This window comes from Ranitomeya variabilis, chromosome 3 (assembly GCF_051348905.1).
Source record: "Ranitomeya variabilis isolate aRanVar5 chromosome 3, aRanVar5.hap1, whole genome shotgun sequence".
Classification (NCBI taxonomy): Eukaryota; Metazoa; Chordata; class Amphibia; order Anura; family Dendrobatidae; genus Ranitomeya; species Ranitomeya variabilis.
In genome coordinates, this window is record NC_135234.1 from 670,085,495 (window position 1) to 670,111,457 (window position 25,963).

At 42.5% G+C, this 25,963-nt stretch overlaps 1 protein-coding gene across 1 annotated transcript in view; it reads left to right on the forward strand.

Annotated features, from left to right (window-relative positions):
- The window catches only part of ITGA5 (integrin subunit alpha 5), a 146,805-nt gene extending 127,715 nt beyond the window's left edge, over window positions 1–19,090 (forward strand). The window contains exons 23-30 of the mRNA XM_077297921.1: window positions 2,140–2,220; window positions 8,788–8,893; window positions 9,009–9,167; window positions 11,071–11,157; window positions 11,681–11,800; window positions 12,174–12,275; window positions 13,725–13,847; window positions 15,971–19,090. Of these exons, the coding sequence (XP_077154036.1) occupies window positions 2,140–2,220; window positions 8,788–8,893; window positions 9,009–9,167; window positions 11,071–11,157; window positions 11,681–11,800; window positions 12,174–12,275; window positions 13,725–13,847; window positions 15,971–16,054 (862 nt within the window). The 3' untranslated portion in view covers window positions 16,055–19,090. The remainder of the gene's footprint in view (window positions 1–2,139; window positions 2,221–8,787; window positions 8,894–9,008; window positions 9,168–11,070; window positions 11,158–11,680; window positions 11,801–12,173; window positions 12,276–13,724; window positions 13,848–15,970) is intronic.
- Window positions 19,091–25,963: the final 6,873 nt, after the last annotated feature.

Sequence of the window (25,963 nt, forward strand, 5' to 3'; positions counted from 1 at the left end):
CGGTAGCTGTGAGCGCCACCCTGTGGTCGGCGCTCGTAGCACACCTGCATTTCTGCTGCATAGCAGCGATCTGATGATCGCTGCTATGTAGCAGAGGCGATAGAGTTGTGCCAGCTTCTAGCCTCCCATGAAGGCTATTGAAGCGTGGCAAAAGTGTAAAAAAAAAAAAAAAAAAAATATTATAAAATAAAAAAAATGTGAAAAAAATATAAAAGTTTAAATCACCCCCCTTTCGCCCCATTCAAAATAAATCAATAAAAAAAATCAAACCTACACATATTTGGTATCGCCGCGTTCAGAATCGCCCGATCTATCAATAAAAAAAAAAGCGTTAACCTGATCGCTAAACAGCGTAGCGAGAAAAAAATTTGAAACGCCAGAATTAAGTTTTTTGGTCGCCGCGAAATTGCATTAAAATGCAATAACGTGCGATCAAAAGAACGTATCTGCACCGAAATGGTATCATTAAAAACGCCAGCTCAGCACACAAAAAATAAGCCCTCACCTGACCCCAGATCATGAGTAATGGAGACGCTACGGGTATCGGAAAATGGCGCAATTTTTTGCAAAGTTTGGAATTTTTTTTCACCACTTAGGGCTTGTTCACACTTTCCTTTTTTTGCTGCGGATTTTTCAGCTGCGGATTTGGAAAAACCGCAGTGCAAAATCGCGGCGTTTTTTTGTGCGGTTTCAACTGCGGATTCCACTGCGGGTTTCCAGCTGCACTTTCCTATTGGTGCAGGTGGAAAACCGCTGCGGAATCCGCAGAAAGAATTGACATGCTGCTACTTTTTTTCCGCAGAAAATCCGCGCTGATTTTCAAGCGGAAAAACGCAAAGTGGGCACAGCGGTTTTTGTTTTCCATAGGGTAACATTGTACTGTACCCTGCATGGAAAACTGCTGCGGATCCGCAGCTGCAAATCCGCTGCGGATCCGCAGCAAAAACCGCAAAGTGTGAACATAGCCTTAGATAAAAAATAACCTAGTCATGTTAGGTGTCTATGAACTTGTAATGACCTGGAGAATCAGAATGGCAGGTCAGTTTTAGCATTTAGTGAACCTAGCAAAAAAGCCAAACAAAAAACAAGTGTGGGACTGCACTTTTTTTGCAACTTCACCGCACAGAAATTTTTTTCCCGATTTCTAGTACACGACATGGTAAAACCAATGATGTCGTTCAAAAGTACAACTTGTTTCGCAAATAACAAGCCCTCATATGGCCATATTGACGAAAAAATAAAAAAGTTATGGCTCTGGGAAGGAGGGGAGCGAAAAAACAAACGAACAGGTAAAAGGAAAATCCCAAGGTCATGAAGGGGTTAATGAGAAAAAAATTTACTTTTTTGAATTTACCAAATGGCTGCAATGAAACAGAGTGAAAAATTTAAAGGGGTCTGAATACTTTCCGTACCCACTGTACCTTCAGTGTTGTAGCTGTTAATGTGTGCTTTTATAATATGGATGCATGTTCAGGCATCGGCTTAAATTAGTTGACGCAATGGACCCAATTCATCAGTTTGTGTCAGAAAACTAATGTAAAGCTATTGAAAATGTCACCATTTTCAATTTTTTGTGCAAAGTTTGGTGGATCTATGTCAGCTCCACCAATCATTTGAAAAATGGAGCCAAGAAAAGGAGTCCTGCTCTGTCACAGCCTGAGAAATTCATTATAATTTACACCCTTAAAGTAGCAGTAATTGTAGCACAACTATACTCCAGACAGTGAGTGCTGTAATCGTCCACCTTTTGGGGCTCTCCAGCTGACAGATGAGCGAAATTCAATGAAGCACAATCCTCTTAATGAACTCTGTGCTTCCGACTCCAGTGGACGAGGCATCAAGACGCCAATCTTGTTTTAATAGACTCTGAGGTGCTTGCCAAAAAAAATGTTTTTGGAGAAGTTACCGGACAAAAAAAGTGACTCCAAATATTCCACAGTACATTGGCTGTGAAAGTCAGGCTTTAATTTGATGTATGCAGTGTAGATCATGCTGCAAATTGTACCATTGCAGAGCATTGTAGCAGCCCAACATGGCTGCAGTAGGGACTACAGTGATATGTACAGTGACTGAGAAATATCAGTTCACATTCAGCAACTTCATCTGTATAGATCTTTTGTATCCCCTTCTCTTTTACAGCAAGAATGCTAATAACTCCCAGAGTGAGCTTGTGCAGCTAACCATCGGTGTGGAAGCAAAGACCTCTGTGTCATTTTTTGGGTAAGTTAGCACGTTATATTTGTCTATAGTCTCTCCATACTATAGCCTCTTTGGTCCTACTGTGTCTTAATTGTGCAGTTAAAGGGAATCTGGAAAACTGCTTTATTTGGAATCGGGGTCTCTGTCCCTACATCATGCTACGATGTATCACATCCAACATCAAAGGGAGAGATACGGCATGTGCAGCACATGTACGGCGCATGTTGTGAAGGGATTAAAACAAAGAACCCGTAACGAAATCTGAGTCCTGTTAGCCCGGACATGTCGCCCTTTTTCCTCTCCAATGTCCTGGTTCTGGATGTAAGGCAACTGGCTGCAATAGGAGTCTCACCCCTCCTTGTCTGAAATATTGCAAAAATATTGTTAAAGGGATTGGGCTGTGACTGACTGTGTACTTGTGAATCCTCACATCGCATGCACTGAGGATTTCCCTATGGGGGGGTCGTCATGTGACTGTAAGAATGCAATTTGCATACTTCTGGCCACATTCCAACTAGCCTGTGTCCGGCCTTGCTCAATACACTTGCATTGAGTGAGGGCGCGCCCACGTAGTTTGCATGTGACCGCATGTATCATAGTGACCGCAAACTTTCACCTGAAGGCCGGACTACCCCTTTAAGCAATGTCTTTTAAATTAAGACCCACCACATTGGCAGGACATGAACTCTTGTGCTAGAAAAAAGAAACTACTTTAAATAAAAGATTTATTGAATTTTACTATAAAATTTGAGGAATTATTTTTTTTCAACACCAAAAAAGCAATACACAAAAAAAAAGTTAAAAAACAAGAGGGGCAGGTCAATATATATAATATTGGTACAACAAGTCTCAATAATAGAATTTCAATTCCACAACACTGATCACTGGAAAAATGTAAGATTCAATAAATGGGGAAGAGGAAAATACATGACGCTATGTTGCTAAAAATTGCATAAATGGCGTTTATCCTCAAAAACTCCTCCACAGACACAATTTCAAAAAGTGCATAGTGCATACTAACCAGTGGTCATGTTGGGTATGGTAGTCCCGCCGCCTCACACTCCAAAGTGTTTTGGTGTTTAAATAAAAGATTTATTTAATTTTAATATACAATTTGAGGAATTATTTTTTTTCAAGTAGTTTTTTTTTTCTTGGATATTGATATGTATCTACTTGAAATTTACTTACAAATATTTAGGGTATAGATTTTCTCCTAATTTGTTGGATTAAAATGAACTCTTGTGCTGTCTGCAAGTTTCTTACAACACTACATGCGGAAAATCCTGCTGATTGATGCCCAGTGTGGTCAGTGTTTCTCAATTTTAACTTCTGATTTTTAGAATACAGGATGATTTCATTAAGCCTTGTACACATTTCACCTTCAAAGCTGGAGAAGTGTCACCACTTAAAAATGTGGAAAAGCCGGAGAAAACAACAATGTAGATACTTATTGCCCAATCCTGATAACAGCCAGAACATCTGCATTCAAGCTGTCAACCCCTGTATAAGGGGCCATGACATGGGCTTTTGTTCATTCATGGAAGCTTCTCCATACAATATCCTGCCCTCCAGCTAAGGACGGCCAATATTTGTATTAGATAATGATCATGGTCACTTCAAAAGATCATGACTCTTCATCCAAGTGACTGACATACTGGTAACTGCCAGGTGAAGGTGACCCAAGGTCCTCATGTTCCTCCTGCTTAACCTTTCTATTCGATAATCCTTACAGATTTTGAGCAGGTCTTGGAATATGTTCACAAAACTTTTTATTACATGAAAGATGCCTGACATGTACTTCACGCTTTTACTTAATAGTTAGAATTTAAAATCTGTGTTGTGAAAGTGTCGGGATAATTATTGCAAAAAATTATAATGTGAAGCTCATTGACTTTCCCAATGGGGTCCTGTTAAAGATTTCTCAAATTATCATAGGTCTTTAAATAATCTTCTGATGACACATTCCCTTTAAATCAAACTTCTGTTTTTTGAAGTTTACTTTGACAACCTTTTTGCAAGTATCCCCCCCCCCCCCCTTCCTCCCATCTCCATTATTTGTAGTATTAAAAGCTGTATGAAAAATAAAATTAGAACTCTTGCAAATAGCACACTGGCCACTGAGGCTTAGGCTATGGGCACACATTCAGGATTTCTTGCAGAAATTTCCTGAGCAAAATCGGACATTTTCTGCAAGAAATCCGCATGCGTTTTTTTCCGGAGATTTCCCAATGCAATGATATAGTGGGAAATCCGCAAAAAATCCACAAAATTAATGAACATGATGCGTTTTTTACCGTGATGCGCAGAAAAAAAACGCATCATGTGCACAAAAATTGCGTAAAGCATTCTAAATGATGGGATGCATAATGTATGCGTTTTTTATAGCGAAAAAACGTGAAAAATCCGCAACGTGTGCGCACAGCCTTAAGATGGTAAATTCCTAAATTCCTGTTTCAGGAAATCTTCATGTAAATTGGCAGCAACGAATCTGCTCCATGGCTATCTTTTGTATGGCGGCATCTAATGAGTGTGTGCAAAGGGTGTTGTGAAGGGAGAAATAAAGGTACCGTCACATTTAGCGACGCTGCAGCGATATCGACAACGATGCCGATCGCTGCAGCGTCGCTGTGTGGTCGCTGGAGAGCTGTCACACAGACAGCTCTCCAGCGACCAACGATGCCGAAGTCCCCGGGTAACCAGGGTAAACATCGGGTTACTAAGCGCAGGGCCGCGCTTAATAACCCGATGTTTACCCTGGTTACCAAAAAAAACAAACACTACATACTTACATTTCGGTGCCTGTTGCGTCCCCCGGCGTCCGCTTCCCTGCACTGTGTAAGCGCCGGCCCTAAAGCAGAGCGGTGACGTCACCGCTGTGCTTTGCTTTACGGCCGGCACTGACATTCAGTGCAGGAAGCTCTGAGCAGCAGCGCGGACGCCGGGGGACGTGACAGACATCAGAGGGTGAGTATGTACTGTTTTTATTTTTTTTTACTTTTACAATGGTAACCAGGGTAAATATCGGGTTACTAAGTGCGGCCCTGTGCTTAGTAACCCGATATTTAAACTGGTTACCATTGTAAAACATTGCTTGAATCATTGCTTTTGCTGTCAAACACAACGATACACGCCGATCTGACGACCAAATAAAGTTCTGGACTTTCAGCAACGACCAGCGATATCACAGCGGGATCCTGATCGCTGCTGCCTGTCAAACGCAACGATATCGCTATCCAGGACGCTGCAACGTCACGGATCGTTGTCGTTCTCGCTGCAAAGTCGCTTAGTGTGAAGGTACCTTAACAGGGTTAGCTGTGATATCGCTTATTGTGATTGGTGGATCCTGTGTGATCAGTTGTGTATAGAGATTTCATTGTAATCCTGCCTATGATAAGGAGCCTGCTCAAAACTGTTCCTGAAAGGTCAGGAAGTAAAGATACCTTCACACTAAACGATATCGCTAGCGATCCGTGACGTTGCAGCGTCCTGGATAGCGATATCGTTGTGTTTGACACGCAGCAGCGATCAGGATCCCGCTGTGATATCGCTGGTCGTTGCTGAAAGTTCAGAACTTTATTTGGTCGTCAGATCGGCGTGTATCGTTGTGTTTGACAGCAAAAGCAACGATACCAGCGATGTTTTACAATGGTAACCAGGGTAAATATCGGGTTACTAAGCGCAGGGCCGCGCTTAGTAACCCGATGTTTACCCTGGTTACCATCGTAAATGTAAAAAAACAAACACTACATACTCGCCTTCTGCTGTCTGTCACACGTCCCTCGCCGTCTGCTTCCTGCACTGACTGAGCGCCGGCCGTAAAGTAAAAGCAGAGCACAGCGGTGACGTCACCGCTGTGCTGTTAGGGCCGGCACTCACACAGTGCAGGGAAGCGGACGCCGGGGGATGCGAATGTAAGTATGTACTGTTTGTTTTTTTACATTTTACACTGGTAACCAGGGTAAACATCGGGTTACTAAGCGCGGCCCTGCGCTTAGCAACCCGATGTTTACCCTGGTTACCCGGGGACTTCGGCATCGCTGGTCGCTGGAGAGCTGTCTGTGTGACAGCTCTCCAGCGACCAAACAGCGACGCTGCAGCGATCGGCATCGTTGTCTGTATCGCTGCAGCGTCGCTTAGTGTGAAGGTACCTTAAGAGCCTTAAAAAGCCCTAGTCTGAAAAATGCAGGATTTGCTTTTTTTTTTTTTTTTTTTTTTTAAATAAAGATCATGATATTGCAAATATAAATTACAATTTTTAAAATGCACGTGAACACAAAAAGCTGAATAAAATGGGTCATTTTTTGACCCATTCCCTTTAAAAAAAACAAAAAACAAAAAAGACAAAACAGAAAACAAAAAAAAAAAATACTGGTCTTCTCATATTGGCCAAAAGAGCTCCATTGCTCTGGGTCTCGGGTGTGACTGCCTCTCCTGTGCCCACTATAGTCCTGTTGTGGAATAAGCCTATTCCATGTGCAGACCTGAGGTGTTCAGTATGGCCAAAGTTCTGTTGATTTCTTCAGCTGTTTCAAGTCAATGGCAGAAAAAAATGGAAACTTGTAGAAAGATTTGCGGATGGATTAGATCATTGTAAGACAAAAAAGGATATATATTTTCATTCTTCAGACTCTTTGGAAAATGAAAGGTGGAATCTGGTTGCTAAGGGCAACTGAATCAGTTTCACTTTGCACCATGTTTGATAAATCTCCCCCTTCATAACCCTGTTACACACACTGTCCACCTACTTTTGGACCACCGTGTGTGCGTGTGTATATGTATGTGTGTGTGTAGTAGGTAGATTGATAGATAGATATAAATATTAATTTTCTACTAGAAAGGGGGTTATATTGGCATTCTTCCCATTTATTACTGGTCATTGGTTTTCTGTCTCCCTATGGCTGTAACTTTTTGTTTTTGTTAATGGCTCCAGTTGGCTTTTTGCTCTTCCCTGGGGCTGGTCCGCCACCTTCTATTCACCTGATAAGAGCCAACTTCCTGCCATTGATAATGCCTTATTAGTCAACCAACTGTAAACAAAAGCTGCCATTAAATAGGTAATCCCAGTGACGACTTTTTTCACAGTAAAGTCTACTTATAAGGTCGAACATGGCCTCTGGAAACTCTACATCATCACTGTCCTGAATGGACAGTATGCCGAGTGGATTTATATTTTGCAGAATGTGGTTGATCTTCTTGTTATAACTGTACTAGGTTTCTGACTATGAAACTCTTCCGACAGCTCAATAAAGGTTCTGACACATTAGAGGTTTAAAGGGACTCTGTCACCTGAATTTGGCTGGCTATGTAAATGCCCTCTGTCCAGTCCGATGGGCGGTGTTTTCTCTTCTTTCATTCACCCCTTCCTCTCTCGCTGGCCGCAATATTTTCTTGCATTTGAGTGTTTCTTCCGTAGTTCACACGTGCGCAATGCAATCTTGCCTTGTGCACGCGCAGTATGCTTTGCTCAACTGTGGGCACAGCCGAAAAGCATTAGTGCGCATGTGCCGCCGCACTGTGTCCCGGAACACGGCGAAATACTTCTGGGACATAGTGTGGCGGCGCATGTGCACTAATGCTTTTCGGCTGTGCCCACAGTTGGGCAAAGCATACTGCACGTGCGCAAGGCAAGATTGCATTGCGCACGCGTGAACTACGGAGGAAACATACTCAAATGCAAGAAAATATTGCGGCCAGCGGGAGAGGAAGGGGTGAATGAAAGAAGAGAAAACACCGCCCATCGGACTGGACAGAGGGCATTTACATAGCCAGCCAAATTCAGGTGACAGAGTCCCTTTAAGTGAAAAAAAATAATTTTCATTTTAACCATTGGTTTTGTTCCAGATCAAATTATCAAGCGAACATCAAAGGGGTTTGACAATCTATTAAATTGATGGGTGACCTATTCCTAGGATATGCTATGATGTTCATTATTGGTGGTGGTCTTCATTCAGAGGTCGATGTGATCCTGAGGTTGAGTGGGCTGCAGCACTGGTGGAGCGCATTGGTCCTTATAATCTTGGTGTGGGAGTGGTGCTCCCAACCACGCGGTCGAATGGCCATAGGTTAAAAAAGCTAGATATGTCCCAAGTAGGCACAAGATAATGTCATCTGATGAAGCTGTTGTACTTATTTTGAAAGCTCCTGTGTATAGGGCTGTAGACTTTTTTTTTTTTTTTTTTGTGAAGAGGTTGTTGCCTAATATTAAAATGTGCAATTTTTTAAGTTCAGCTAGACTCCGAAAATGCTCATTTTAATTTACGTATTCCAACCATTCTGAGTTAGATTTTAAAAGTGAGTACATCAGCCTTATCAGGTCTTAAAGATCAGTTAATGAATACAGTTGTTAATCGGTGACAGATTTTCTTAGCTGACCATTCAACTAAAATAAAATAAGAGGCGCTTGATTTCGGTAGGATGCACCCGTTCACTTCTTTGTATGTGTATAGGGACGCTTTGACCGTCCTTCAACAGACGCTAAATGTTGAATTGTGACATGTCTGCTATTCTTGTGGGAGATAGATATTGGTTGGTTCTCGGCCCAGTAGTGACTGCATCTTTTTTTTTTTTTTATATATATTTTGTATTCAGGGTTTCTAAACCTGACATCGTAATCTTTCCGCTGGCAAACTGGAAGCCGAGCAAGCAGTTCATCCAAGCAGAAGATGCAGGTCCAGAGGTCAATCATGTGTATGAGGTACGAGCGTAATGTTTGTTTTGCACTAGGGAAGAATGAAGAATGACCGTGTTAACATGCAGCTAACCTGTACACGCAGTTGTGAATTTACATTTTAGCTCTTTTATGTTCCCAGCTGGCAAATCTAGGGCCAAGTTCCATCAGTCATGGAGTCTTAACACTTAGCTGCCCCATAGTTCACAACCAAGAACAAACGATGTATGTCATGAACTACTCTGTGCAAGGACTGGGGAACTGTACAACAAGTCAGCCACTCAACCCATTTCAGCTGCAGGTAAGAACAAGCTCTGTGTCACACGGTACATGAGGGTGGTGGTGGTGACTTTTGATTTAAACACTGATAATCTGTTCTTTGAATTAAATGTATACACGACCACATTTTCAAAGATGCTGGTCGCCACTCTTAAAGTCTGTTTACATTGTACCATTATCGCGAAAGGGTGTTCATAAGAACGCTGATCTCACGATAATGGTACAATATAATCATACACTGTAAACAGGCTACCGCTCACTCATCAGGTGAAATGATCTTGCACAAAAGAACATTCTCGGCAGCGCATCATTTTGTGTAAATGGGACTCTTGCTGGCGAGACTAATGGCCGCTTAGTAGTGTTGAGCGATACCGTCCGATACTTGAAAGTATCGGTATCGGAAAGTATCGGCCGATACCGGCAAAGTATCGGATCCAATCCGATACCGATACCCGATACCAATACAAGTCAATGGGACTCAAGTATCGGACGGTATTCCTGATGGTTCCCAGGGTCTGAAGGAGAGGAAACTCTCCTTCAGGCCCTGGGATCCATATAAATGTGTAAAAGAAAGAATTAAAATAAAAAATATCGCTATACTCACCTCTCCGACGCAGCCTGGACCTCAGCGAGGGAACCGGCAGCGTTGTTTGTTTAAAATTTGCGCTTTTACTTGGTTACGTGAAGTCCCGGCTTGTGATTGGTCACGGCGCCATGTTGCCGGGACGCGGACCAATCACAGCAAGCCGTGACGAAATTACGTCACGGCTTGCTGTGATTGGTCCGCGTCCCGGCAACATGGCCGCCATTAACCAATCACAAGCCGGGACGTCACGGGAGGCTGGACACGCGCCCATTTTAAAAAGCGCGCGTGTCCAGCCTCCCGTGACGTCACGGCTTGTGATTGGTTAATGGCGGCCATGTTGCCGGGACGCGGACCAATCACAAAGCCGGGACGTAATTTTAAAATCCTTAAGGACCTGAAATTACGTCACGGCTTGCTGTGATTGGTTGCGTCTCCCATGTGACTGCGACGCAACCAATCACAACGCCGGAACGTAATTTTAAAATCCTGAAGGACCTGAAATTACGTCACGGCTTGCTGTGATTGGTTGCGTCCCGGTCACATGGGCGGCACGCAACCAATCACAAGCCGGGACTCACGTAAAGGAAAGAAAAGCGCGAATTTTAAACAAAGAACGCTGCCGCTTCCCTCGGTAAGGTGCAGGCTGCGTCGGAGAGGTGAGTATAGCAATATTTTTTATTTTAATTCTCTCTTTTACACATTTTTACATTAATGTTGTTTCGATACCGATACCCGATATCACAAAAATATCGGATCTCGGTATCGGAATTCCGATACAGCAAGTATCGGCCGATACCCGATACTTGCAGTATCGGAATGCTCAACACTACCGCTTAGGCAATCTATTACAGATTGTTCATATGAAGTGCGGTTTGCCTGTGTAAAAGGACCATTAAAAGGCCTTCAACCAGAAAGCATGTTGGCGTTTAACACTTCACATGTAAGTGTAAATGCGCCATCATCTAGATCAGATTTCAGTACCATCCTATACTATATACGCTGGTCATCCTCTTTGAGAGGACCACCCACCTATACATACATTGGAAGGCGTTCGGAGCCTCTATTGTCCAGATGGTGGGTAAAAGGATCCGCCATATTGGATTTTCACAAGCCCAATCTTTTTGTGAGACATAACCCACTTAAGGAGTCTGGCAGTAGCCTGTTGAAAATGGGGAAAGGCAAATTTGCAAAGAGTAGCAGTTGCTTAACCTACCATTATGCATACAGCTATGATAGCTGTATGGTCAGTTTTCTGATCCCAGGAGCTTTCGTCAACTCCAATACTATGATCTACTTATTTTTTTTTTTCTTAATGCTTAACTTTTCCTCTTCTTTTTAGTATTCCTCAGCAGAACAGAATCCATCTGGCCATCATATAGAACGCCGTGACACATCTCGAGTTTCTGCGGGAGGATCACTTCTTCTAGTAAGAGTTTCTGAATGTCATCCCATATATTTCCCTGGATGTCCTTGTACTTATTGATCTGTAAAGACCATAATCCAACCTTTAGTTAAAAAAATATACTCTTTTGGGTGTGCAAAATGACAAAATTTGTTTGCAATCAGTGTCCCTCATTTTATAATATGGCATATCAGTTTTGTCATGCTTAAATCCTCTGTTTCAACATGTGGTTGGTTTAAATAGCGTTTTGGTTTTTTTTTTATTTTAAAGGTATTTCCCCTTTTAACTTTAGCAGTGTGTAATTTACTACTATTAATAACATAATGGTGTAAATTAATCGTGGAATGGTCAGTAGTAGGTATGGGTGTTTTGTGGATAGTTGTAGAATGTGGATTTGTTAAGGTCATTAATGTTTAATTCAAATTTTGTAATAGTGATTAACAATCCTATGTATCTATACACGCACACGCACGCACGGGCTTGTGTCTGTATATTACTTTCTACTGTTGTATCTGATTGGATGTGATCCATTCTATGCTTTTTACAGAAATGCACTCCGCCTCATTCGGATTGTTTCCACCTTCGCTGTGATGTCGGGCCATTGGACAAGCTGCGGCGGGCCATACTTAAGGTTCATTTCCGTGTCTGGGCCAACACTTTTGTACAGGTAACACATACTGCGAGCCTCAATTTAGGGTTGTCGAGTTGAGTTTCCATATTTTTTTTTTTTTTTTCTTTTGACAATTCGGAAGTTCTTGGTCTGATTAACTGTTTGGAAAACTTTACTCAGAGTAGCTAGTGCCACCTAGTGGAAAATATAAAATATATATATATATGTATATATATGTATGTGTGTGTAATATATATATATATATATATATATATATATATATATATATATATATATATATATATATATATATTCTATATCTCAGCATGTCCAATAGCTCTGTATCTGTACATGTAATGCTAATTGTATTTTTATTAACATGCAGTGATCAATCCTTGCTTTTTTTGTTTGTTTGTTTTGTTTTCCCCAGAATGAGAACCAAGGCTTTGCGCTGCAATGTGATGTAGCATATCAAATTCATCGACTTCCTTACAAAATTCTACCTGAATCATATCCTCAGGGAACACACCACGTAAGTTGGGGAAAAGTTGGTCAAATAATGGAATTAAGAGATACAAGTTTAGAGCAGTTACGATGACTCGCCCCACTAGTGGTTGGTGCTGCGTCTATCACTTGAAAGACATCTGAAAGTTACGGGCCATCCACAACTGACAGTGGTACAAATTGTCTGTAAGTGGGTTAGAGGAATCATTATGTGGCTATTATTTAGATGCATACCCGTCCATGTAATTTATTAATGGACTGCATTATCCAGACCAAAGGTGGTCCAAAATGGAGCGCACCTCCATGTCTACATGTCGTATTAAGGTATATAGTCATTTATAGAGTTTGACTTTTGAGACCATGTGCTTGAGTCATCATTAGAATTTTTTTATTTTTAAGTCTCCTTTCTATTTTTTTTTTTTTGGGGGGGGGGGTCTTGTGATACTCCTTTAGTCTTTTTTTTGACACATTCTTCAAAATGAATTTTGTCCAAAGTCTAAAATGCTCTTTGTTTTAGTTTAACTTGTTTTGCACCTTTTTAGCTCAACAAGTCTCATGTTCCACAAAGATGTTGCAAAATTTGCACAAAAATAGTGCGTATAAAAGACGTACTTATAACCTCACTACAAAGGGGAACTAAAGTACATTTACTCAAAAAGATCGCAATTGATGGATCGGCTGGAAACCTCTCTCAAACGCCAAACTTGAAATTTAGAAAGAAAACAAAAAAAAAAAAGGGGGATGCAAATACAATATTGAATTGGGCCCTTCATGAATACCATGCTATATCACGATGGACATATTCTCAAGCATAGAACCAGAAACACATGTATTCTCAAGCAGCAGATTTGTTGCAGATATTGGACACTGAATCTTCGTTCCAAGATGAATGGGACAGTTACAGAAATTTTAAGCGAATAATTGTGTATTCTAGGTGTATGGGCACACATCTTTTTCAGACGTATTTTTTCCCGAAAACCACCTGAAAAAGCACTAGCTAAACTCTCAAAATAATGACGATATGCATTTCTGTGTAAATACAACTTGTTGTTCATATGTTCCGTCATTTCAGTGTCTTTTTAAGTGCATCAGGTTGTCACGTGGATAAAAACAGTGAGGCCACTTCAGGCATTTTCCGCCATACTTTACAAGTCAATGGGAAAGCTTAGACGACCAGACGCCGTTTTGAGCATTTTGTCAGCGTCTTTGTCTCAAAGAGGTTTCTACATTATTTTTAATGACTTTAAAAAAAATAAATTGAAAAGTCCAGTAAAAAGGCACCTCAAAAACAATGATAAAATGCTTAATTAATAGTATTCTTCCTTCCATAGCGAAAGATGTGTTGGGGGAAGTGGGATCATTTGAAGCAGAGAATAAAAATAAGTTTTGCCTTTTTTAAGTCGATTTTCACATAAGCAGAACTTTTTATTTTAATGCAATGACACACTTTTTTTTTATTTTTTAATATTCTTTTCAGGTAAATACAACCATTCACTGGCTGAAACCAGAGAGTAGTTATGGCGTTCCTCTATGGATTATAATATTGTCCATCTTAATTGGTCTGTTGCTGCTTGCCTTACTTATATATGTTTTGTATAAGGTGAGTCCATACAAACGCCTAGCGCGGTGTTCTAGACATCTATAAAAGTTTTCTTTTAATTGGAAAAGTATAAGGGAAAAGAGAGCGTGATACAACAATATCATTGTGTTATGCTAAATGTATCTCTTGTTGCGGTTACTAGTTCTATAGACCGGATCATATACTACTACACTATGTAACATCTTTGTTAACATTATAGAGGTTTTCCTGGAGAAGGAAAAAAAAAAAAAAACATTGCTGCTTTTTTCAAAACTCAAATGTATCTCATCGGAGAGATTTTTTTTTTTTTTTTCTTTTCAAGAAGGCAGCCATGTTTTCCACATCTTAAAGGGAACCTATCACCCCGTTTTTTTCGGTATGAGATAAAAATACTGTTAAATATGGCCTGAGCTGTGCATTACAATAGTGTAGTTTGTGGACCCCGATTCCCCACCTATGCTGCCGAAATACGTTACCAAAGTAGTCATTTTCGCCTGTCAATCAGGCTGGTCAGGTCGGATGGGCGTGGCTTCTTCCCCCAGATATTGCGTAGTTTTCCGTTGGTGGCGTAGTGGTGTGCGCATGTCCAAGGTCCCCAATCCTGCACGGGGGGGTGAAAATAGCAGCGATGTCCGTTATTCCATTGGTGGTCGGTGGGCGCGGCCATCTTCCTTTGGCCGCGCGTGCGCAGAAGCGGCGCTCTGCTGGCCGCGGCTTCAGGAAAATGGCCGCCGCGATCTCCATCTGCGCACGCGCGGCATCCCGCGGCCATTTTCCTGAAGCCGCGGCCAGCAGAGCGCCGCTTCTGCGCACGCGCGGCCAAAGGAAGATGGCCGCGCCCACCGACCACCAATGGAATAACGGACATCGCTGCTATTTTCACCCCCCCCGTGCAGGATTGGGGACCTTGGACATGCGCACACCACTACGCCACCAACGGAAAACTACGCAATATCTGGGGGAAGAAGCCACGCCCATCCGACCTGACCAGCCTGATTGACAGGCGAAAATGACTACTTTGGTAACGTATTTCGGCAGCATAGGTGGGGAATCGGGGTCCACAAACTACACTATTGTAATGCACAGCTCAGGCCCTATTTAACAGTATTTTTATCTCATACCGAAAAAAACGGGGTGATAGGTTCCCTTTAAATAACACCTTCTTTTTAAAAGGTCATGTCACCAGGTCAGTATTTGGCAGTTTTTGCACTTATTTTATTCCCGCTGCTCCCCTGAGCATTCCGTTAAGTTGAATACAGAGGGATGGGTAATAAAATAAAGGCAAAGCTTACCACTTTTGACCTGATGACAGGTCCACTTTGACATTAAAAAGGCTTGGGATTAATAATATCTTAATATCTAAACGAATAACCTAGAGATTGTCATAATGATCTATGGCAGATCTTGTGGATATGCAGTAAGTCTCAAAGATGCACTGCCATGTCTCCTGTTTGAAATGGTGGATCGGGGGACCCCAGTATTGGACATAGATGAAGGCCCTGCATTTTGTAGACACACAGGTTATGCCAGCTGGTCTGATCCTGGAATCCAGACCGCTTCAGGGCAGTGCTTACAAGCTTTAGGGTATGTGCAAACGATCGGTAAACGCTGCGGGTTGGACGCTGTGTACTTGTGCAGCATCCAACCCGCAGCGTCCAGATGTTACAGCATAGTGGATGGGATTTAAAGAAATGAATCTGCACGTTTCAGTGAACACGTGGATTCACCTGCGTTCAATAGCTGGCAGCGTTTTTTACGTGGCAGACATGAGCTGCGTCCAAAGCGCTGCCAGTTACTGATCGTCTGCACATACCCTTTTATAGTAAAGTGCTTGCAAGCGCTGCACTCTTTGCAGTCTGGCAGCAGGGGCCAGTCTCTAAGGCAGAGTTGGGTGGTAACCAAGGAAATGAGACTTTAAAAATGGAGGGATTTGATTTTGGCATTTCAGATTAGAGAGGATTTTTAGTAAGAAATAAATTACAAAGTTTACTTCAGCTATAAAGATGACCCCATAACTTTTTTATGTACCTACTGCTGAATTATCATCTTCATTATTCATTCTATTTTATGTATGAGGAGAAATGTAATCTGTCTATCTGATTAATCTCCAATTTTAACTATTCATGTTTGTGGTTTCTGCACAGCTTGGCTTCTTTAAACGCTCCTTGCCATATGGAACTGCTATGGAAAAAGCTGAACTCAAACCTCAGGCTGCCTCAGAGGCCTAGACTGCGCCTACAGCCTCATCCCTTGCACTGCCAAAGAATCTTCGAAAGGGAAGGTGAAAGAACAGTCATGGCTTCTTTTTTTTTTTTGACGTTGACACTACATTGTCTGAGAAGGAGTGAGACCATCATGATCTATGAAATTCACAACTTGTGCTTGTTTTGAAAGGACCTGATGCCACTGGGGAAATATGACTGAACCACTCAGGCTTCTACTGAAGGTGAACTACTTGAGGTCATTGCGGAGGACGGGTGTTTTTTTTAAATTTAAGACTAAACCAAAATCCTGACTTTCCCTTGAGCCCATCCAAAACAAGAATGTAGGTGGAGAACGTGCTGGTCCATCCTGCCCCTAACCACTGTTTTGGTGCTGGTTATCACCTGATCTTTTTTGGTTCTCTTATGAAGTAGCCTTTGGACATCACCACGAGCTGAGCTGCCTCCCTCAGCATTAAATATTACTTCTCTACTCAAGATAAGACTCTGATTCCCAGAGAATAGTGACTGCATATGTAAAGATGGAAACCAAAGAACCGTTTTGAAATATTGGATGGAAAATTCTTCTAAGTGATCATTGTGCTGAAACTTGTTTAAGGAAAGTTTAACTTATTGAGCTTTTATCACATCATTTGTGTGTGCTTCGATGTGTAAGATATAGGAAAATGGAAGCTGTCTTCTCCTTGTGACACGGGCACATTGGGAACGCTTACATCTGAGTTTGACGAATTTCAACTCTTTGGATAGGTATTTAGCACACAATTGCAAAAATAAGAAAAAATGTGTACAGAATGTTAACTGAGGCCACAATCTCATATTTAAATCCTGTACCTGAGGCCACTCGTGAGGGGTCACGATTAACGCTTGCTTGCTCCTTTTTTAAGGCATTTACCGCTAATGTCCCCCCAGATACTATCTTATGAAATTAATTTGCCAAAGATATGCTAAAAGGAATAGGCAAGACTAGGTAAAATGCATCCAGCCTGTATTTACAAGGTGATGCTTCTCTGATGGTGCTAAGATCCTCAGTTATGATGGGTGTGCGTGCAGATTACACGGGGAGGTTCTTAGAGTAGCAATGCTCAGTAAATACATGTTGTAGGCTAATATAGCCGTAGAAATATGAAGTACCAAGGATGGTGCATCAATCTGAAGCCCTACAGCTTTGGGCAGATGCAAAAGGTAAAGACTTGGTTAGAGGACCAGGCAGTCAGTATTTAAGAGATATATTTATATATAAAGTACCAAGGACCCCAAAGAATCAACTTTTTTTTATTTTTTAGGACTAATCGGACTTTATACCAAAGACACAAGTGCCTTATAAGTATATTGCAGCAGGTTGTCCATAAATCTGGCTGAGCACTGATTCTGTTATCTTTTTGTAAAAGACTCATGACCACTGCATTGCTTGAACAGTCAGTCGCGCATCTTGGTGCTTTTCTGTGTTGCTTGGTTCCATGCCATTAAGTGTTAAATACGTGGACACAAGGGCTTTGCTGATATTTAAAAGGTGTTGCAAGTGCAATAAATGTGTTTTTAGCTATTTTATTGAAATTGATTTCTACTATGTAATGCATATGAAGTGGAATATGGGGTTGGCTATTCCGTGTATGTATTGTTAATGTCTTTTGTGTTATTTTTTTTTCTCTGAACCACTTTTGTGGCAGAATTTGCACATTACCTGTGATGACAAATCTGGGTTTTTTTTATCTTTTTTTTTTTTTTTTAAATTAGCGATTTTTGAGGCACTGGAGAGGAGCTGGATTTGTCACTGGCAGCTGGCAAAATTACATGTAGTAAAGCTTGGTCAAGTTTTTAATACATACCAAAGACTTGGGTTACCATCTCATCCCTTTTAAAACTGGGTAAGGAATTTTATAGACCTTTTAGTTTAAAATTTATATGCACCCAAATGTGCCCCTTTTATTATATAAAAGTCCTCTTTTGGAATTATTGAATTTTTTTTACCTTGTATATTTTTCCCTGTTAATTATGTACAGTAGGCAAACTCAAACCCATGATGGATATATACACAGTGGATATTGTTTTTTTACCACTGGATAAGAATAACAAAATCCTTGCTATTTTCACGTGGATTTGTCATGAATTTCATCTTTTGACATCATGAATGGCAATCTGCGCTGCAGCTCAATTTATGTTTTTAAATCCACAGCATGTCAATTTCCGTGTTGGATTTTCCGGCAGAGTGGGGATGACATTTGGTAAAAGAAATCCCCTACGCTCTGCTGCCTTTTTAATATGCTTCAGAGCTTACACCTACCAATTTGTAAAGAAACTCTGCAGCTCATCCCTATTAATAAAGTGTGTCCTACAAGGGCACCTGCAGAGCTACCACTAGTATAGTTCCTTTGACGCTCTATTTTAGTCACCTCCCTTTCCATTTTGTTGTCCCAGAACCTCAAAGAACAATTTTTCGACCTAGGCAACATGTAGTGAGTGGTGAATAAAGAACCTTCGAGCTACCATTGCTTCTAATCCTAATACGCAAAATGAAGAGAGCTAGGCTTCTCCATGGATGGTGCCCATGCTACGCTAGAAAAAATAAATTGTCCCAGTTCTGTGTGTGGTTGTCAGGCTGACCCTGCTCTTGCCTACACTGTAGCTGCCTGGAAGCAAAGTAATTAATCTAACACTATGCAATTCTGCTTCTCTCATGTATAGCCAACCCTGTGTGGGGCTCATATTCTAAGAGTGTCCTATCTTGTTGTACAATTGTCAGCTCTTTAAAAAAAAAAAAAAAAAATGTCTGTTTGTGCCGTTACAAATATTATTCCTGTGTCTGTTTTTTTCCTTTTGCCTTTTCTCCCATATTGGGTGATTTTTATATTTCGATTTCCTTTCATCATTTTATCCCAGGGATGATTCCTGTTGGCTCCTTTTCTGCTGGATCAGACTGGTATGAGCTGAGCTATTAGAAACGGAGGTGACTAGACACCCAAAAGGATTGATTATGACTTGTCTGTGTGTTATGAGGGGGGTTGGCTGCCTTTCTCAGGGGTATCCTACTGTAATAAAATGTCTAAAATACAATGGTCTCTGGTGATTGCCTTGTTTTACAGTTCCTGGCAATGGTGACACATTCTTACACTGAATGCAGACTTCGTCCAATATGTCTCTATTCTGACAGCAATGTGCTATTTCAGCTGTCGCTGCATCCTTGTGCTGCTTGATGGCAGGATTTTCTATTTTAAACTTGTTGCTCTTCTTTTTCTCAATCACTTCTTCCCTTCTAAGTTGAACGGAACATTTTTTTTTTTTTTTTTGTGATTTTAAAAAAAGAAAAATCTTTCACAATAAGGGAATTTCTCAAACCTCCAAGTTTGGATTTGCATGACTAAATTGCCACATAGACTTGGAATAATTATTTTCACTCCGGTTATGAAAGCTTGTCCTTTGCTACATTTGCCTTTTTGAAGGGGTTGTCCACTCTTAACTTACAGGTCTGAAGTCAATCCTCCCATAACGTGCGCTGTGAGGATTTGCCGTTGCCGGGAGTGGCAGTCATGTGATCGCAAGTATGTGATTGCATCTACATTCCAATGAGATTGGCGCGGCCTCGCTCAATACAAGTCAAAATGTGGCTGAGAGTATCCATATCGCCTACTTGTGGTCAAATGACCATCATTCCCTGTGCCGGCAACAGATAATCCTAAGCACGCAATGTCAAGATTCTCAAGTCTCTAGTCACATAGAATGACTGCTGACTTATAGAAAAATATTTAGAATTGAGAGTCCTCAGTGGTTGATACCTTTTTAATGGCTAACTGAAAAGATGGTAACAAATTGCAAGCTTTCGAGACTACACAGGTCTCATCAGGCAAAGACTAAAAGAAATTCTGAAGAATCACATATTTATGCACAACATGGCACAGAAAAAAAAACAAACCATGGACTCTCAATTCGAAATATTTTTCTATCTACTGGCTAACATGGTACCAAGATATATATCTTTCCTGCTGACTTAGTTAACTTAGTTTTAGAATGGACAACTCCTTAAAAAAAAAAAAAAACTGGATTGGGACTTGTCTAGAGTGGAAAGCTCACAACACCAATGATATACCCTATGGTGGTCATAATAAGCCTAAAATAGGCAGCAGGTAAGAGACAACAAACACAGAAAAAAGGGTAGACACCTGGCAAGAGATCATGACAAAGTATACATAGATATACTGATATATACATAGCGCTCACATTACATACAGTTTACATAAAAACAAAAAATGGTTCAGTATAGCATAGCAGTCTAACAAGGAGATCTAATAAAGTATTACATAAGGATTCAATATGTGGTCTCAGTGTAGAAGGCTAACATGCCATGTAAATCCACATAAGAAATATCCAAAAAACTATAACAGGCTATACACACACTTATCTGGCATATAATGTCACACACCAGCGCATATTTACCAAACAATGGAGCAATAACCAGGAGTCCACCACACCCGATGCGCGTTTCGCAAGAAGTTGCTTCGTCCAGGGGTGGTGAGACGCTGGTAAGGTAGCTTTTTATAGAACATATGGCCACACATAACGACAAACAGCTGTGGAAAGGCGCGCAGGCGCCGAAAAAAACGGAAGTAACGTAATAACGCTGCCATGGCAATGATGCACAACAAGGATAAAACCTCCAAGTAAACATAAAAACGCGTATATTGTGAGCACAGCATCTGGTGGAGTGCATTTCAACATACAGTGTCTAGTGCAAATCACGGATTCCAGTGTCCGCAATATTGTAGTGCTTCCAGACAGAAACACTTCCGGGTGACCGGCCGCAAAGGGTAATGTGACGTGGAGTCGTGCCGAGAATTAGAGGCCAGAGCGCAGCGCTGTTTACACTTGGTAACCCAGCAACAAGCACAACAGGCTGGGAGCCGGGGGGCGGTGCAATGAAGGGACAGACACAAAAACAAGAATCCTGTGAAAAAAGAAGCAATAGTTACTGGACACAAACAAATAACAAATATATTATAAATTACCACGGCAGCGCCAGTGACTACATATAAAAGAAAATAACGCGCACATGTATGAGACAGACGCCCCAAATAAGCAGATAAGTATATCTAATCCTATGGTGTGAACATGAGATTAAAATCACAAATAAGAAGTGATAATAAACAAACAAGTGACTCTTATTGCACATAGAACATGCGTGAAGCAATAATTTAATATAAATAATAGCGTGATAATGTAAACATCAGCATAAATAGATCAAGATAAAAGCAGGAATATAGTAAATATAATCTGGACTGGACTTGAAATTCCTTGAAGTGAAGAAAAATTGTGCCATAAAGGAAAACAGGACTTGGATCACAGCCTAGATAAAAAATAATAAATGAAAATTTTTTTTTAATAATTAAAACCAACGACGCACAACAGCTCAAACAAGCGTTTATTAAGACATGACATATATAAGATAAAACAGTTAAAACTACCATGACCGCGTATCGCCAATGCAGGATCCTTTCCGTCATGAATCCTCAACCCCCAACTACCCTGCTCCCCTTAAACCATACCCTTTAACTACCTAATGAATTGACACGAAGACATAAATTTCTTTTGGATAATTTGGCCACAGCGGCCATTTTATTAACAAACAAATACATGAATAACAACATGTAAACATTGTAAATATAAAACCTCGAGGGGAGGGTTCTTGGAGCAAAAATCTGGCTCATAATAGGCCGAAAGCCTACCCCAAAATTTAACCAAAACACGTATTTACCCTCAGCCGTAACCACCAGCTCGAGGGCACCATGTAACCCATTTTGGGCAAACCAACCACAAAGCTCCCGAGGTAAACACCCCGTCCAGAGCCTGTAACAAAAGCCAGATCAACCCTATAAGCATCATCAACAACTCCAAGAACCCCACCCCCCGCCAATCCGCCACTGTGACGATAATAACAAAAAATTCCTACATCTGATAAGTAGAACATAAACAAGATTTCAAATAAAATTTAAAATAACTATCACGAAGACCTCCACCAAAATTATGTTCACCTCTGATTGGCACCAAACAAAGGGAGGGTGGGAGGGACTCACTTCGCCTGTCTCTGACTGACTGACTGACCCCCTTTCCCGCACTTTTTCCCAGGTCCCCTCCTCCCAATCCCATAGAATTCCCTGCCCCAATTCCTATCCTACCAATCCTGAGCCTCCCAGTTTTAATTTTCAAAAATTACTGCCCTGCTCCCCATGGCAACGCAGTCATGTGGGGGCTTCCTTTTAGCTGTGCCCCATACAGCACCCCCTCTTGACCGTGTATCGCCAATGCAGGATCCTTTCCATCATGAATCCTCAACCCCCAACTACCCTGCTCCCCTTAAACCATACCCTTTAACTACCCAATGAATTGACACGAAGACATAAATTTCTTTTGGATAATTTGGCCACAGCGGCCATTTTATTAACAAACAAATACATGAATAACAACATGTAAACATTGTAAATATAAAACCTCGATGGGAGGGTTCTTGGAGCAAAAATCTGGCTCATAATAGGCCGAAAGCCTACCCCAAAATTTAACCAAAACACGTATTTACCCTCAGCCGTAACCACCAGCTCAAGGGCACATGTAACCCATTTCGGGCAAACCAACCACAAAGCTCCCGAGGTAAACACCCCGTCCAGAGCCTGTAACAAAAGCCAGATCAACCCTATAAGCATCATCACCAACTCCAAGAACCCCACTCCCCGCCACACATGAACAGCCCTGACCACCTCAGGCTCGTGAGTGCCCCACCACCGCCAAAGCTCTTTCTACACCTTCCTGTAGACCGAGCGCCTATAAATCCATACCTATCTCGTTGAGATGCACTCCATCATCCCGCCAGAAATTCCCGACCCCGGCCTCCAGCTCAAAGTGTCTAACGGCAATACCCCCGTTCCGTGACACAAAACTCGCCACCGACCTATTCAATTTCACCCTGGCCCTGTTAAACCCTTTATGGGAACGGGCCTCCCTCCACTTCCGGCGTGGCACAATGTCCGACCACACCGTCAGTAAACCAGGAAAAGAAACCCACAGTCTCAACAAATCGAAACGGATGTCCCGAATCAGTTCTCTCACTGGTTTTGCCCCCAAATCGTTACCTCCCAGGTGAACCACCAAGATGTCCGGGGGGCGATCCAACCGAGCAGCGCGGGAGAATTCCGACAACAGGCTACGCCACAACATACCACGGCGACCCATCCAACGAATGACAACTGCCTCCCGCCCAAAACCCAGTTGCCTACCATTCGACTTAGCATCAGCCCGGAGGGCACCCCAGTAAACGAAAGAGTGTCCAACAATCCAAGCCAAAGAGGGGGGCCGACCTGGAAAAACATAACCACAATTAAAAAGCCAAAAACACACCCCCCAGCATCGCCGATTCAATGTCGCACATAAGACAGGTAACGATTAGAACTCCATCTGCCTATTTTCTTAATTACCTCCGGCCCCAGGCCCAAACCATCAGCCTCGGACGCGGCCCCAATCCGAAAAGAGTGCAAACCGAAATTATCCGGGTTAACACCCAGATATTCCAAGCCCTTCTTCAAAATAGCCACAAACTGGAAGCGTGACAGAAAATCCCCTTCTTGATGTTGTAACAAAGGGCCTGACCTGACCAGGCACAAACCCCAATATGCTGCCAAACACTGCTGCGGGCACATCCCGCTACCATCTACCCTTCCTAACACTACTTTCATTCCCCTGCCCAGCTGGTCCGTCTTTGACCGCCTAATCCAAAAGGCGATACCCCCATCCCAAAAATCCACATCTTCCGCTAAAAGACCACCCGACTTGCCCCTGCTCGGGGAAACCAATTCTCCCAAACGCAAAGCACCAAAAAATGCTAAAGAAAAAGCCAACCGAAACAGTATCACTTCGAACTGAGAAGAACAAACAAAAACTAAGGCCTCACCTAACCGCTGCAACAACTCAAAAGAAATGGGCCTACGCTTATCAAAAGTTACGTTACGTTTGCGAAAACCTTTTAACGCCTGCCGTATCACAAAGTCCTTTGTAACGTCCCTGGCCCCTTGCAACCGGAAACCGAAAACCAAACCTGCTATAAACTTATTTAACCTAGACACAGACCAACCCCATTCCACCACCTTACCAATCAGGGCCAATAACGCCATAGTCCTATCACCATCTGACTCCGCCGGGCCACATTGATCTAACCAACCTTCCCACATGGCCCATGACGCCGTATAATCTAACCAAGTCCTGTTTGACACCGAAGCTTGAATCAGTCGGCCTTCCCTTCCGTAACCACCTGCCACAGATGCAAAGGACATGCCGCTCCTGTCACCTCCGAATCTGGAGCCAATTCCCGGAAATGGTCCCACTGCAAACGAGACAAAGCGTCAGCTATATTGTTTTGAACGCCTGGCACGTGCACCGCTGAAATCCATGCATTCAACTCAAGGCATCTCAACACCAATGCCCTAACCAGCCTGATTACCGGGGGGAAGAAGATAAGCTGTTAATCACGGACACCACGCTCGAGTTGTCGCAATGAAAACGCACCCGCCGGTCCCTGAAATTGTCGCCCCAAATAAACGCCGACACCACAATTGGGAACAGCTCCAACAATGTAAAATTCTTGGTAAGCCCCTTCTTCTGCCAATCTTCAGGCCAAACCTCCACACTCCATTTTCCTCCGCAATAGGCCCCATAGCCAACTCCACCCGCTGCGTCCGTGTAGATCTCGCAGTCAAAAGCATTGAGATCCTCCTGCTGAATAAGCGACCTGCCGTTATAGCTGTCCAAAAAACATTGCCAAACAAGAAGATCGTCCTTATGCTCCCTACCCAAACGGATAAAATGATGGGCTGACCGGACTCCCGCCGTCGCCCTGGACAATCTGCGGCAAAAAATCCTGCCCATCGGCATGATATGGCAAGCAAAATTCAGGCGTCCCAGCAACGACTGCAACTCCTTCAGGGTCACCTTCCGCAATTTTCCAATCCTGCCCACCTCCTGCCTAAGCAACAGCAACTTATCGTCCGGCAACCGACATTCCATTTTTTCCGAATCAATGAGAATCCCTAGAAAACTCAAGACCTTACAGGGGCCCTCCGTTTTATCCTGCGCCAAAGGAACACCAAACTGTCCGGCCACCCATTCCATGGTAGCAAGTAGATGACCACACACCGCAGAATCCGGTGGACCAACAAACAAAAAGTCATCCAAATAGTGAATAACCGAAGGAACAGCCGAAACGTCCCTCACTACCCATTCCAAAAAGGTACTGAAAGTCTCAAACAATGCACAGGAAATCGAACATCCCATAGGCAAACGCCTATCCAAGTAAAAACCCCCCTCCCACCAACAACCTAACAAAGGAATGCTCTGCGGGTGCACAGGCAAAAGCCGAAAAGCCGATTCGATATCCGTTTTTGCCAACAAGGCCCCAGGCCCGTACCTGCGCACCCACTGGACAGCGGCATCGAAAGAGGTATAAACAACGGAGCACAACTCCTCCGCAATCCCATCATTCACCGAGGATCCCTTGGGATAAGACAGGTGCTGAATCAGCCGAAACTTATTCGGCTCCTTCTTGGGCACCACCCCAAGCGGGGAAACAATTATGTCAGCCATAGGGAGCGAACTAAACGGCCCCGCCATTCTTCCCAATTCGACCTCCTTCGCCAATTTAACCGAAACAACCTCCAAATGCAAACTAGTCGATTTCAAGTTCTTTGTAGAAAAGGGGACAACATGCATCGGGTGAGGAATCTTAAACCCCTCAAGAAAACCATCCCTAATAACTTCCGCCTTTTGATAATCCGGGTATCTATTTAGATAGGGGGCCATCTTTTGAAGCCTCACCGGAGTCTCCCCCTTGACCGCCACCCACGGATGGCTTACCACGCGATTTCTTGAAACACTTAGCATCCCCAT